Genomic DNA, 14606 nt, shown 5'->3' on the forward strand with positions numbered 1-14606 from the left:
GAAAGTGAAATACATCAATTTCTGTTATAAGAGTTCCATTAGTAACGTGGTTTTTAATGTACTCTTTCTCAGTTATGCCAGTTTGTATGTGTTGACGAAATTAAGTGCAATTTTTATAGTCTTGAACATTAACATAATGCAAGTAATACGAAGATTAGCTTGCTATTTCGCCAATTCTTGTGCATGGTTTAAAAGTCATTTTAAAATAATATAACATAAATATTAAATAGATTATTGGTGTTAATAAGTTAAAGTAACATAAATAATATTGTGCTATTTATTGTTATCCTAAAATTCTGATGAACAGATGACTTAAATAAAATTAATAATTATTACAGTTTACTTACCTAGTCTGGTTCACACCATAACAATTGTTTATGAAAACAAATTATATAGAGACCGTTACAAATTCTTATGATCCTTTCTTTACCGACTCGGTGAAGCGGAGAGCGGACCGCAGGGTACACGTTTCTAGTCCTTAAATTAAAAGTAAATAAAACTATATCTAAATCGTTCAATATAACTGCAGGAGTGCCCCAAGGATCAGTCCTTTCTCTACTACTGTATATTATTTTCCTCAGCGACATACCTTTTCCCAATTTAACATACACTCATAATTCATAATACGCAGATGACATTGCTAAGTGGAGCACCTCCAGAAACCCAGTAATGGCCATGTCTCGCGTGCAAGAATCACTTAACAACGTCTCGACCTGGAGTAACAAGTGGAGAGTAGTGTTAAATCCAACCAAAACACAAGCAATCACCTTCTACAGGAAACTAAACAGACAAAGAGAAACTCTAGAAAAAGTAAAATTATCACTCGGAAATACGCCCATTAACATGAGTAAACACATCGCATTCCTTGGTATCACACAAAACTAACATGGAGAAAACATGTTAACAACATACACTCATCAATTAGAAAACGTATTTCACACTTAATGATTCTAACCAGCAAACACTCAAAATGCTCACCAAAAACCATTATCCAAATATACAAGGCTTACATCCGTCCACTAATAGAGTATGGATGTCAAGTCACATATAATATGTCAAATAACACACTCCAGAAAATCCAAGTTCAACAAAACAAAATACTAAGATCTGTATTCAGTCTACCATCATTCACTCCAGTAAATTACATACATCAAATCAGTAACTTACCAACACTAAGAAACAGACTAACAGAAATGTCACACAAATATTATTTAAAAGCAGAACACAGAAACAAACTAACTGCATCACTCTATAAAATAACCAGTTCACCAACCAAATTTATTTCACCATATAACATATTTCAGGAATCACAAATCACACAACAAAGTACTAAAGGGCAAAACTCACGTAAATATGTATTTTCTATTTCAGGTTTCGGGCACAGGACAGGTAAATCTTTCGGCGCCTGTCCTGTAAAAGTTGGTTTAACTCTCGGGGCGCTACCCGTTTCCCCCCACAGCAAAAACTCAGGCATTGGATCTTTAGATCCCAGCCAGGGCAACTTTATTGCCATGCCCTGAATCGGGTCGTTTCGTTTCGCGTTTTTGTTCACATTTACTATGACGTCTGCCTTTCGGGACGAGTTCTGGCTGTTTTCTCCGGTGCTACCTTTGGTTCGTTCATGAATAATATTAATTATGACCAACTCCACTCCTTCACCCAAAAAGAGTCCAATAAAAAATAGGGGGAAAAAAACCCAGCAAAATTCAATAACCTTCCACGAAGAGGAACCACAACGTTCCTGAACACCCCAGTTGGAGAGAGAACTCTTCTGATTTCTCCCTCTCTAAACTAAACCCCTGCCACGTTAGTTTGCGTGTGATCGTGATTATTTGGTGAAAGGTTTCCTCTGACCTGGTTGATGGTTAACATATTACTTTACCTCACTCGTACGTTCTTAGATTAATACTAGTTTAATTTTTATAATATTATTAAGTCTGAAGTTAGAAAAGAACTATAACTTAAGTATAGTTTTCCCTCCAACAGCCCCCTGGTGGTGTTCCAGGACAACCTATGATGCCTAACAGTATGGACCCTTCTCGACAAGGTAAGCACTTAAGCAAACTGGTTTATTTATTATTTTTTATGTGTGTGTGTGTGTGTGTTGTTTTTCATTGGTTGCATCAAACGTGTTTTTTTTTCTTTCTCGTTTATTCTAATTATATGAAAATAATAATTTTAATTAAGGCTGTCTCACTTTGGGGACAACAATATAGTTTCTTCTGTAAAAACAAACTTAAACTTCGTGTACAAGTAATTTTGCAGATCGTTTGGGTGGATAGTCCGAGGTGTTATTTTCTACACTGTTTGTATCATTTGTCTTAACGTTTGGTTTCAGTTTTGTTTTTTTTCCTATTTTCAATGCAAATGTGCCAAAACATAATATAGAACTTCTGTGAATAGTTTTTGTATCCATTGACGATGTGTGATGAAGAACAAGTTTTCGTCCTTCCGCCGTCCCTTTTACCCATGGGGGCGTTATAATGTGACGGTCAATCGCACCATTCTTTGGTAAAAGAGTACTCCAAGAGTTGGTGGTGGGTGGTGATGACTTGCTGTCTCTTTTCTAGTCTTACACTGCTAAGTTAGGGACGGCTAACGCAGATAGCCCTCAAGTAGCTTTGCACGAAATTCAAAACAAATCAAACCGTCTTTCCTAAGAGATTGCCAGTTTTCGTAAATTAATTAGTTGGCTAAAAGTTCATTCAATAATAAGATAAGTTGGTAATTTTTTACTGCTACGAGAAAAAAACAACCGATAATTCGTCCGTCGAGGCTCAACGTTAAGGTAGGGCTTATATCCATAAAACATCGGGTTTCGATACTTGCGGCAGACACGTCATAGATAGCCTATTATGTAGTCTTGCACTTGACAACAGTCGTCTATTAAACGTGATACATTTATTTTTAAGGCCTTAAAAAGTACTATACTATCACTTAAGAATATTATATAGAGAGGACTTAGAACCACAGTTTTAATCCAGTTATTTTTTTACTGTTATTCCAAATGTTTGCCCCCCAGTGGCTCAGCGGTATGTCTGCGGACTTACAACGCTAAAAACCGGGTTTTGATACCCGTGGTGGGCAGAGCACAGGTAGCCCATTGTGTAGCTTTGTGCTTAATTCAAAACAACATCTAAATGTTTACAGTGGCTAATAGTTCTATATTTAAATAAAAGTGATGTTAATTTAATTTTACGTTATAAAGTGACGGTCAATCCCACTATTCGTAGGTAAAAGAATAGCCAAAGAGTTAGCGGTGGGTGGTGATGACTAGCTGCCTTCCCTCTAATCGTACACTGCTAAATTAAGGACAGCTAGCGCAGACAGTCCTCGTGTAGCTTTACGCGAAATTCAAAAAGAAACAAAACAGATCTAATATTGTGGTAAAATAAGTGAAAACGAATAAAGGAAAACCTTTCTCTTCTTTATTATTAACTTAAAAATGAATTGATATCGCGCAACTGAGTTTTCCATTTTTATGGAAGGTTAAATTTCTAACAGTTTCGGCTGCTTTAATACGCCAAAATAAAAACCATCTTCGTGTCAATTCTTTATACTAAAACTTCTCTAACTTGTAGGGGAAAAAAAAAAAAGTTGTTGACACGTTTTCTCACACACGGCGCAGGCGCACTGTTTACTCCAGTTGACGTATATCAATTTGAGCGAGCTGTTCACCAGGCCCACAAAGTGGACCGGATAAAGGATGAACTGTGTACGCATCACAAAGACTGGTCTTAATGTAATACTTGCATGTTGAAAAGTGTTTTCTTAACTGGTTCATGTAGACTAAAAGGATATAAAAACTACACCAAAATATTGATAAAAATCACATTCAACGTTATTTTGTGTTAAAACCACAAGTTCGCAGTTCTTCCTGCAATCTAATTACGCAAATAAGAACTTCTAAGTTTAATTATAGTTGAGTGGAATGTTTAAATGAATAAATAAAACCGCCCTCTTTAGAATTAAACAGTATTAACAAATATACCGGTAATAAATTACAATTAGTGTTGATACCTAACAAAATGTAGAACAATGTTTCCAACAAGCCTTGTTGTAAGATCAAAAGTAACAATTCTAATATTTAAAAAGTGTAACTCGTCAAAATTATTTGAAATATTCTTTTTGTGTGTGTGTTCAAAATAGAAAACTTGAAAGGCGTTCTTTTTTGTTTTTGTTCGATGTTTTACATATTCACAAGCCGCCCTAAGTACTTGTAAATGCAAATTTACGTCGTGAATAAGGGTAAAAGAGAGTGCATATTACGCAAGTTATCAAGAAGGTCTGGAACAGTGTTGTAATATGTATGTAAAGAAAAAAAAACGAAATTCACGTTTGAATATCATTGTTGTGAAAAGAGGCAAGTTTTAACTATTAAAACTTTAAAGAAGTGTGCATCATATACAGAAGTTGAAACTCTTAAAATGATAGGTTGGTAAAGTGACACGTTTTACACTTTATAAAGCCTTTATAAATATACATTTTAGAAAAACTGAATGAAAAAAAATATTCACCCGCCTAAAACGGAAACTAGAAACAAAAATAGAGATATTCAGCGAATGTGAGAGTATTATACAATATCAGAGGATATTTAAGTATGTGGAATATAAAACTAGAATATTATTCATTCACGACGTCTCCTTTTACGAGATATAGCTTTGATAAACTGTTAGCTGTAGGAGGTCAGATGTCTGGATTAGCTCCAACCCGTCTAGCCGCCTGATACCGTACTCACCATTATTTGTTTTAATGTTTCTCCTCAGTCTTTAGGTAAACCGGAATTCAGAATGAAGCTGTTTATATACCACCTTATACCTGGCAGCCAACGTTTGTTTTAGATTTCATATATTTAGCCCCTCACTTTAAACAGGCGTACATACTGGCATTAAAATTAGTGTAATTTATAGGACTGGTTGTGCTACTTTATTATGTTTCTCTTGGACGTAAGGGAAATGTAGCGTTCATGACACATAAAGAACATCTGTAAAAAACTGAATAACGAACCACATTAAGTGTTCTAGTAAAACCAACAACATTTTAACTCGTTAATATAGTGTAGACGCCCATTTTAAACCGCATTTATGTGGGATGAATCTGTCCCTTAAGCTATTGTCTTTTACCAAACTATATCCCTCTTTTACAAGTTTTGTATATGAAATTTCAGCACCTGTTGACTTCGCTGTTGTGACGTAATTTGTCGCTCCTGACGTCTTTATGAAGTTCAGTAAGCATGCACTGAGCGTCAGATAGTTGCAGTTTTAGCACTGTAATTTTACAATATATATTAAAGTTACTTACATGAAAAGTTGTGCGCGGATAAAAACGGTTTCCATGGTTATATCATCGTGATCAGAAATGAAGTTCGGGGGGTCGACCTTAAAAATCAAGACCTCACAGAAGACGTACATCCCACGCTACAAATTAGGACGTTAATTTAATTCGAGACGTAATGAGTTGTACGTGTTGTTTTAGGGGACCTTCCTGTGTTTTCTCCCGAAACACAGCTGTCACTGGAAGATTTCTTTCGAATTATGTCGGAACTCTCTATTGTATTATATTCTTTGCCTTGTTTATCTTGCCATTGGAAACAGGCAAATTCATGGACATGGAATTATAATAAGTAGCTCATGAACACGTCAGAAAAATCTGAACTTTTTACAATGTCAATTTATTTCAATGTTATTCGTTATTATAAACTAGAAAGTCTAAAAAAGTGTTTTTAATTAATCATCTCTATTTCATATTTTCGGTTCCAAAATATTACAATTATTTTGAATTTCTTAGTTATTAATGAAAACGAGTGGTTACTTCTGTGTGAGGTCAAACAGTTATATAACTCCAGACCATGGCTTCTTTCAGTTTAATTCAATACATTAAGGTATATGTATTTGTAGTTGAAACAGCTCAAGATTGGATCTCGTAACATTAAATTCTCAAAACATTTTTGGGGTACATGCGCTCGGATCTCCTAAAAATAGAAATGTGGTGAACGGCCTGACTTAAATTTCCTTTTACGCGAAACTGCAGATCATTGATAGTTGCATAAAACGCGTAGTTGTAGAATATTTTCTAATAGAATGAAAATATTCTGAGATTATTCGTAATACTGTTGTTAGTAAAACATTTATTGTAACTCACGTTAGAGGTCATTGTTGATGTCTTTGTTAGAAAATCAAAGGTTTTTTTTTTAACTTGCAGAAGTTTTTCAAGTGTTAATTCAAATTTCATTAACAGCTGTTTTTACAGCAGGTAATTATGATTTCGATAATTAAGACGTTTCGAATCATAAAGTAAATGTTCTAATGATTAAACTCGGAGCTAGCCTGCTGTTAAAAGTTGCTCTTATTGTATTTTTAATTAGTTTTCAGTTTAATAGGTTCCTCACTAAACATTAATTTTTTTAGATATTGTTTTTCAGACGTCCTCTGTCTTTTGCATTTTAACAATTCTTTCTTAATTTGATGGACGTAGCTCAAAAATGGCCATGTTTACATAAAAATAGCTAGTGTATATAAATTTGCTTAACGTGTTTCCTATATGGCCATCTATTCTATGATACTTTATGGGTATTGATTTTAAACTTAGACCTTATTCATTGTTTTATCGAAGTCAAGTGCATCTACTTTAAAGAATAACGAATTCGATTTTGTTTTGTCGTCTTAAACATTGTAAGTTTCCACTGACGTGTTTTTAATGCTAATGGATTAGAAAGTTGTTAAACACCCGGTTAACTTGTCAAGTTTTTCAAAACCCTTTTCCATTTAAAAAAACAAACAAACTTTTTTCCACTTCATTTTCCCGTCCCCAGTACTAACGTTTTTAGCCTTTTTTTTCATTAATCCATATTTTTGTTATTTATAGGTGAAGGTGGGGAGTTTGTTGGGTGGCAAGGTAGGCCTAACGCCTCTTTACACACCATTTATCATCAACCCCTTTTGTGATTTGTAAACACTTTGCTGTAAATATAAAGTTTGTTCTTGTCCACTTCCATTTCTGCTTGCTATTCATTATGGTCTGTCCTGTCTCTAAACTAGTTTTACTTTACCTTTCTGACACGCTGGTCTTCACCTTTTGTATAATTTGATAGCTGTTGTAAATTTTGTAAATTTCTTTAGTTTAACATGAAACTCAAAAAACATTGTTTTCCCTATTCATCTAGTGTTAAAGGAGCCACTTAAGTTTCAGGTTACTTAAAAAAAAACACTTTTATAAAGACACACGTTAATTAACTGTTGTAAAGCCATATACTGTTGATTATTATTTCTATAGCTAATTAGTTCATTTCTGTGTAATAGAAGCTTCCCTTGTGTGTTGAGTGTTTCATTACCCTTGTGGAAAAAGTGTTGTTATGTCATATACTTGTGTTGTTATGCCATATACTTGTGTTTTATTCAAGATAGATCTTAAAGAACTGTTGACTGTAACACAAAGAAAATTTAAAACATACTTGCTTGTCGCCTTCTCATTTTGCTCAGTGATCACAGACGCACGTACATGTATATATATATAACACAGATATACATCTGTAGGTTACCATATTGTTTCTGTGTTTTATTTTCTAAACATTTTCTCTCTGTCTTTTTCTAACTCAGCTCTAACTTGTTTAAAAGTATAAGAAACGGTCAGTGTTTTAGATTCTTAAGTTGCTTAATAAATACTTCTTCACACGTGAATTTTAATGAATCATTATTCACATTTACGTGAATGTTAAAATCTAGTTCTTCACGCTTACGTGAATGCTAATAACTATTCTTCATACTTACGCGAATGTTTATACATTATTCCATTTACGTGAATGTTAATAAATAGTTCTTTACACTTACGTGAATGTTAACTAGTTCTTCACACTTACGTGAATATTAATAGATTGTTTTTTTTTACACACTTACGTGAATGTTAATAACTGGCTCTTCACATTTACGTGAATGTTAATTGGTTCTTCACATTATGTGACTGTTAATAAATAATTTTTGAGAGTGTTATATGATTGTTTAAAATTGATAATAAATAGTCCAGTAAACAAACAGTAAAATGTTTCTCTCTCATGTCAGTCTTACCATGTGCACAACAACGTATAAATATTGGTCTGATTATGTGATTGAAATTTAAAGTAGTATTGGAACTATAGCGTTGTAATGGTATTAACGCTTTTGCAGTTATTAAACTTTTGGTATTAGCTGTGTTATGATTCGCATTCCCTAAGGTGTTACATTTTTAATGTAACCGTTGCGATATGTTCTCTTGCAAATAACTCTTGAAGTGTAAACTGTACTCTTTCCATCTGTAAGTGTTGTATTCTTACTGCCAACGTTACGTATCTTTAATTAAATGTACAAATTATTTTAATTCTGTTTTAAAACCTTAAAGTTATTCTTTCATTTTGGACAGCTCTATTACAGGCAGTTTAACTTTGTCTATAAATTATGAACATCTTTTGCCGTAGTTAATAAAACGGCCCATGTCGAAAGAGAAAAGTTACTTCATTATGTATTTAATGTTTGTTTTATTTTTTAGCTACCTTCAGAATATTCGTATATAGGTGGGAATACAGCTTTGTTGTACGATATTTACGACTCAACTTACTTCTTGTTATATTTTTTCGGTTGGTTAATTGAGAAATATGTTTACTTACACGCTTAAAGCAAGAAATTGATTGAAACGTATATTGTAAACACGCATTCTGTTACATTATTAACTAATGCTTCAACGTGTTCCAGACAGGAAATGCATCCCTCCCTTCTGAAACGGTAGGTTGGCGGTTTAGCTAATATAATACATGTATAAATTTGTGTTGAATTATTTTCACGTGTGCGCAAGACAAGCCAGTTGAGGATTTCGACAGTATGGGACAATGATAATAAATGTGTTAATTAACACAATAACCAGTTTAAAATATGAACGACGCCGAGTTTGACAGTGCCGTAAAGTGCATATATTTAGGTATATGACAACTTGTACCTGGGCCCGGCATGGCCAGGTAGTTAAGGTGCTCGACTCGTAATCTGAGGGTCGCAGGTTCGAATACCTGCCGCATCAAACATGCTCGCCCTTTCAGCTGTGGGTGTGTTATAAAGTGACTGTCAATCCCACTATTCGTTGGTAAAAGAGTAGCCCAAGAGTTGGCGGTGGGTGGTGATAACTAGCTGCCTTCCCTCTAGTCTTACGCTGCTAAATTAGGGGTGACTAGCGCAAATAGCCCTTGTGTAGCTTTGCGCGAAATCCAAATCAAACCAACTTGTTCTTGAAAGTTTTAAAAATATGCGGGTGCCAAACATTAACTTTCTATTAGGTGTTTTAGTATCCACGAACACCACTCGTTTCTGCACTTTCCTAATTTTAACCACATGTATGTATAACCAAGGGCTATTCGTTAATATACAACAACGAGCGCTAAATATAAGAAAAACAATAAGAAGACATTGTGGATGTTATCATAAGGTTATTGTTGTTGTTTCGTTCATTAATATGCAGTCAACATTTACTCACGCATTTGAATTGTGTGAAAACAACAATAAAAATAAACAACTTGGATAGACAAAGCGTTACCTATCGTGAGTCCTCCGCTGGCGGATGAGGAACTTACAACGCAAAAATCCGGGGTTCGATTCGCACCAGTGGACATAGCATATACCCTTTGAGTATCTTTGCATGGTAATTAATATATGTTTTGTAATTCTTAACATTGTTAACTGCAGGCTGGAATTTTAGTTTATTATTAAACATTTTTATCACTATAAATATAATAAGGACCCCTTATCCTGAATCCCCTCCCCTAAGTGGATTAGTCTGCTGACTTATAAAGCAACAATCGGGGTGGGATTCCCCGCGTTAGATACAGCACATAATTCCATAGTGTAATTTTAAGTTAAAACATACAGTTTATCATGATGGTAACACTATGTAACACAAATTTTGTTCCTGGGTAGTATGTGTTATTTCTTAATTGCTTATGTTGTAAAAGTACAGAAAACGGCCATTATTTCCTTCAAGCTTTGCTTTTGTGACTTGGATAATGAAATTTAGAAACTAACCTATTTTATATGTAAAAACGGGCAGATTTGCACATTTTCATTTACATAAGATCTGAATAAAACATATGAATCAAGATTTACATGTATTTATACTAAAGTTATACAAAAATGTTTAGAAGTGAGTAGTTTTTCGAGATTTGCGACTGTAATGTAAATCACTTTCACATATCAGCCTCCAAATATAGTCCCCCATCATGTTTTCATTATACACTCCTTGGTAGCGGCGTTCAAAGTCCAGTATATCTTGATGGAAGCTCTCGCCCTGCTCCTCTGAGTATGCTCCCATGTTCTCCTTGAATTTATTAAGATGAGCGTCAAGGATATGGACTTTCAGGGATATCCTGTAACCCATTTTGCCGTAGTTCTTCACCAGAGCCTCAACCAGTTCCACATAATTTTCAGCCTTGTGATTGCCCAAGTAGCCCCGAACCACTGCGACAAAGCTGCCCCAAGCTTTTTTTTCCCTTCCTACTGAGCTTCTTGTGGAATTCTATGCACTCCAGGATCTTTGTGGTGCAGCGAAGACACCAGCTTTGACCTTTGCCTCAGACAGCTTATGGAAAAAGTCTCGAAGGTACTTAAAGCCTACAGACTCCTTATCAAGAGTTGTGACAAATTGTTTCATAAGACCCAAATTTATGTGCAATGGAGGTCCACTAGTGGCTCACACTTGAAATTGTGCTTCTCCACAGAGAAGTCGGTTCGTTGTGGCGAGTGCTTCCTGTTGTAGTGCGCTACAATGTCCCTGCTGTCCCAAAGGCATAGATAACAGGGAAACTGGGTAAAGGCTCTTTGGAGACCCATCAGGAATGCCACCATTTTGAAGTCTCTGATAACTTCCCAGCCACACGCATCATACTTCAAGGGTTCTAGGAAGGTCTTGACGCTGTTGTATTCTCTTTGAGGTGCCCCAAAAGATATTTAAATTTTAAAGGTCTAAAATTTGCATAATATAAAATCTTACTTTTCAAGCAAGCAAAAATTGTCCGTCTTACCTTCTAGAGTTTTTCTGCAGTGCTCGCAGGTAAAATTAGGTACCCAGGGTTTATATTGATCCCTGACAGACATACCGAAATATGCCTTGTAGGCTTCACACATTTCAGTAGATGTTGTCACAAAGTACGTTTTCGCTCTTGTGTTGATAAATTGATCACATACATAGCAGAATGCGTCTGGAGAATGCTTGCAGCTTTTTGATGTCATCTCTGATAAAATTAGATAGGTCTATGTGTTCACGTGGGCAGCTAGAACTAAACGGAAGTGGTGAGCCCCTGTATATATATATATATATATATGTATATTACTATGGAAAGTTCTTGAAAATTCTCGTAAGTTCTTACATTCTTGTAAGTTTGAGAAAACTCTCTGACAGCTCCTCAGCACTGAATCTACCTGGAATGTTCTGGAAAATGGGTAAATTTGAAAATTTCATTACCCAGGTCCATTTACTTTAGGCATGAGCTATTTTGCAGTAACACTTTCTGCCCAGAAACAAGAAAAAGTAAGAATTTTGTCATATATTGTAATGTAATTTTAAATTAAAACATACAGTTTATCATGATGGTAATTATACTGAAGTAGTTTTGAAATGCCCTACAATCTTATCAACTTTCTAAAGGTGGAAACCCAGTTTGGTCAGGTGGTTAGGGCGCTCGACTCGCAACCTGAGGGTCGCTCGTTCGAACCCCGTCATACCAAACATGCTCGCCCTTTCAGCCATAAGGGCGTTATAACAAGCGATCAATCCCATTTTTCGTTGATAATAGGGTTGCTCAAGAGTTGGCAGTGGGGGGTGATGAATAGCTGCCTTCCCTCTAGTCTTACACTGCTAAATTAGGGACGGCTAGCGCAGATAGCCCTCGTGTAGCTTTGTGCGAAATTCAAAAACAAGCAAATTCTATAGGTGGAGCACAAACGAGGCTCGTATTGAGTGTAAACCTACCTTATTTGTATTCCTTCCATCTGTTTCGGAAACACATTGTTTGAAGATGTGAATGTGATGCTCTTGTGTGACTAGATATGTTGCCACAGGCGCTAGACGTAAAACACAAAATAAAACTTAATGATTATTCCTCAAGAAGTTTTTGGTGTAGCCGTTGCATTAGCTACGTGAACATCAAGTGATAATGTTCCGGGCGACTTCATAAAAGTTACTTCTTAATTGTATACAATTATGTAAGGTAATTAGCTCCCTATGAACAATGAAAGTCTTGGTAAAAAATATATATATATATAACTAACAGACAGGTGGCTTTAGAGATCTTATCTTATTGTTGCTTCAATTTGTCAAAGTCTAAAACTAAATTAAATCATAACTAAAAAGTGAGAGTTTTATCTCAACGACTTGAGGATTTTTTTTTTCGTGTTTCATTTAATCATTTGTTTTAACTTGATCTTAGTAAACCTTACTTCAAAGAAACTATGACACTAAATCGTTAATTTAGTATATTTTACACTGCAAGTAATATCATAAATACGTTAATCACTTTGTGATATTTAGAGTGGTGTATGTTGATTTTTATAATTTGAATTTATTTTTGTGTGAAGATTTAATTTCATGTACTAATTAAAGGTAAGATTGTTTAAGATATCACGAGTGAGCAATCAAAATCAGGTGGGTCATTAAGAATGTTGGTGTTCAAAAATAAACCAAATAAAAGTAATAAAAAATCAGTGTTTTATTTTGAGCAACAACGAGTGATTAACACCTAAACAAATACACCCAAAAGAAACAAACGTAAAAAAACTGCCGTCCTCACTGAATATGGTTAGACACTGCAGACTCGCTAGATAATGTTTAGTACTTCTTCACCGACAGGGTGCGTGATGCTAACCACGTGGTAGATCCGACCGTTTCAGTTGTAACTTATTATACCACAAATTAGTCCACTGCACTTTGAGCTGTATGTGCGTTATAAGAATGACAGTCAGTTCCTTGATGGGGTGATATAATGTTGCTGACTGACCTCTGGTCAATAGTTCACAATTAGGGAGTACAGCAGGTGACCTGAGTAGCTGTGTCGTACATACAACATACACAAACGTTTCTTTTTTCACAAACGTAAAGGCATAACAAACACGAAGCTTGAAAGAAAACACCTGCTGAGTTACAGAAGTTTTTCAATAAACAACTCATTAAGACTTCCTGTATATAATACGAGTATATTACATCCGGGTGAGGTGTTTCGTGTCACAGTTTTTTTGTATTTAACCCCTCCCCAAGGTATTGCGGAGTTATAGTGCTAGAAATCGGGTTTCGATACCCGTCGTGGTCAGAGCACAGACAGTCCCTTGTGTAGCTTTGTACGTAATTACAAATAAACATATAAAACGTACTATACTCCGAAATTATTGAAGTAATATTAAGAGCCATAGAGTAAACATACATATAAATATGCACAACATGGAATAGTTTATGGATAAGTTAGGCTAAACAATAAAATGTTTGTACCCAAAACCATTAACTATCGTCAGACTTACCCAGATAAACTCAGTCCATCAGTAGATAGGAGACTGATGTTAGTTCCCGTATGTAGAGCACTACCTAGGACTTGAGGAAGTTTTAAATCTTCTGTGAGTATAATTAAAAACCTTTATTAAAGTTCCTTTATATTTCAGGGATCAGAAAGTAGTTTTTGTTTATCTTGTTTTTGACAATTTACTTCTTTGAATTTCAAAAAACAGATGAGAATGAAGATCAGGAATGGTTGGCCATCCACAGACAGCAGCCCTCTTGTGGTTATCCACAGATAGTAGCTGTAACTTGCGTGACGACTAAACAAAGAAACTCTACATTTCTCGTTCCTTTAATTCTCGTCTTGAGTCACGAGATCTTAGTGGGATTCCGAGAGTTGTACTGATTGACGTGCTAAGCCTAATACAAGTGAGATATAATTACCAAATAACTAACTGAGCACTTTGCCTTGGCCATCGTTTCTCTACAATTTCCTATCTTGACTTTATAGAAGGCTCGGCATGACCAGGTGGTCAGGACGCTCGACTTGTGATTTGAAGGTCATGGGTTTGAATCCCCATCACATCAAACATTCTCGCCCTTTTAGCCGTGGGGTCGTTATAATGTTACAATCAGTCCCACTATTCATTGGTAAAATGGTAACCTAAAACCTGGCTGTAGATGGTGATAACTAGTTGCCTTCCCTCTAGTCTTACACTGCTAAATTAGGGACAGCTAGCGCAGATAGCCCTTGTATAGCTTTGCACGAAACTCAAAAGAAGCTTTATGCAAAATAAATCACTTTAGTAAACACCCATCTTTCACTCCAGGATGATCAGAATGGTTCACTTAAGAAAACACCCATCTTTCACTCCAGGATGATCAGAATGGTTCACTTAAGAAAACACCCATCTTTCACTCCAGGATGATCAGAATGGTTCACTTTAGTAAACACCCATCTTTCACTTCAGGATGATCAGAATGGTATGTATGTACAACACATACTACGAAAAACGTACCAGAATAAAAGTGGTTGACAAACATAGCATTCATAAGTTTAAAAAATCCTCGTAATAAAACTACAATTAACAAAAGAAGAATACGAGATGAGGAAAGAA

The 14606-nt window shown here is 35.3% G+C and overlaps 1 protein-coding gene across 11 annotated transcripts in view; it reads left to right on the forward strand.

Moving 5' to 3' along the window:
* LOC143229871 (single-stranded DNA-binding protein 3-like) overlaps positions 1-14606 on the forward strand; it is a 258681-nt gene that overhangs the window by 207166 nt on the left and 36909 nt on the right. For 8 of the 11 annotated variants that reach the window (XR_013016106.1, XR_013016118.1, XM_076462733.1 and 5 more), the window contains 2 exons: positions 1987-2047; positions 6865-6894. Coding sequence is in view for 8 of the 11 variants with exons in the window: in XM_076462733.1 (XP_076318848.1) it covers positions 1987-2047; positions 6865-6894 (91 nt within the window). In the remaining 3 variants the exon portion in view is untranslated. The remainder of the gene's footprint in view (positions 1-1986; positions 2048-6864; positions 6895-14606) is intronic. The other 3 variants (XR_013016107.1, XM_076462746.1, XM_076462778.1) reach the window with 1 other exon arrangement.

This window comes from Tachypleus tridentatus, chromosome 1 (genome assembly GCF_004210375.1).
Source record: "Tachypleus tridentatus isolate NWPU-2018 chromosome 1, ASM421037v1, whole genome shotgun sequence".
Classification (NCBI taxonomy): Eukaryota; Metazoa; Arthropoda; class Merostomata; order Xiphosura; family Limulidae; genus Tachypleus; species Tachypleus tridentatus.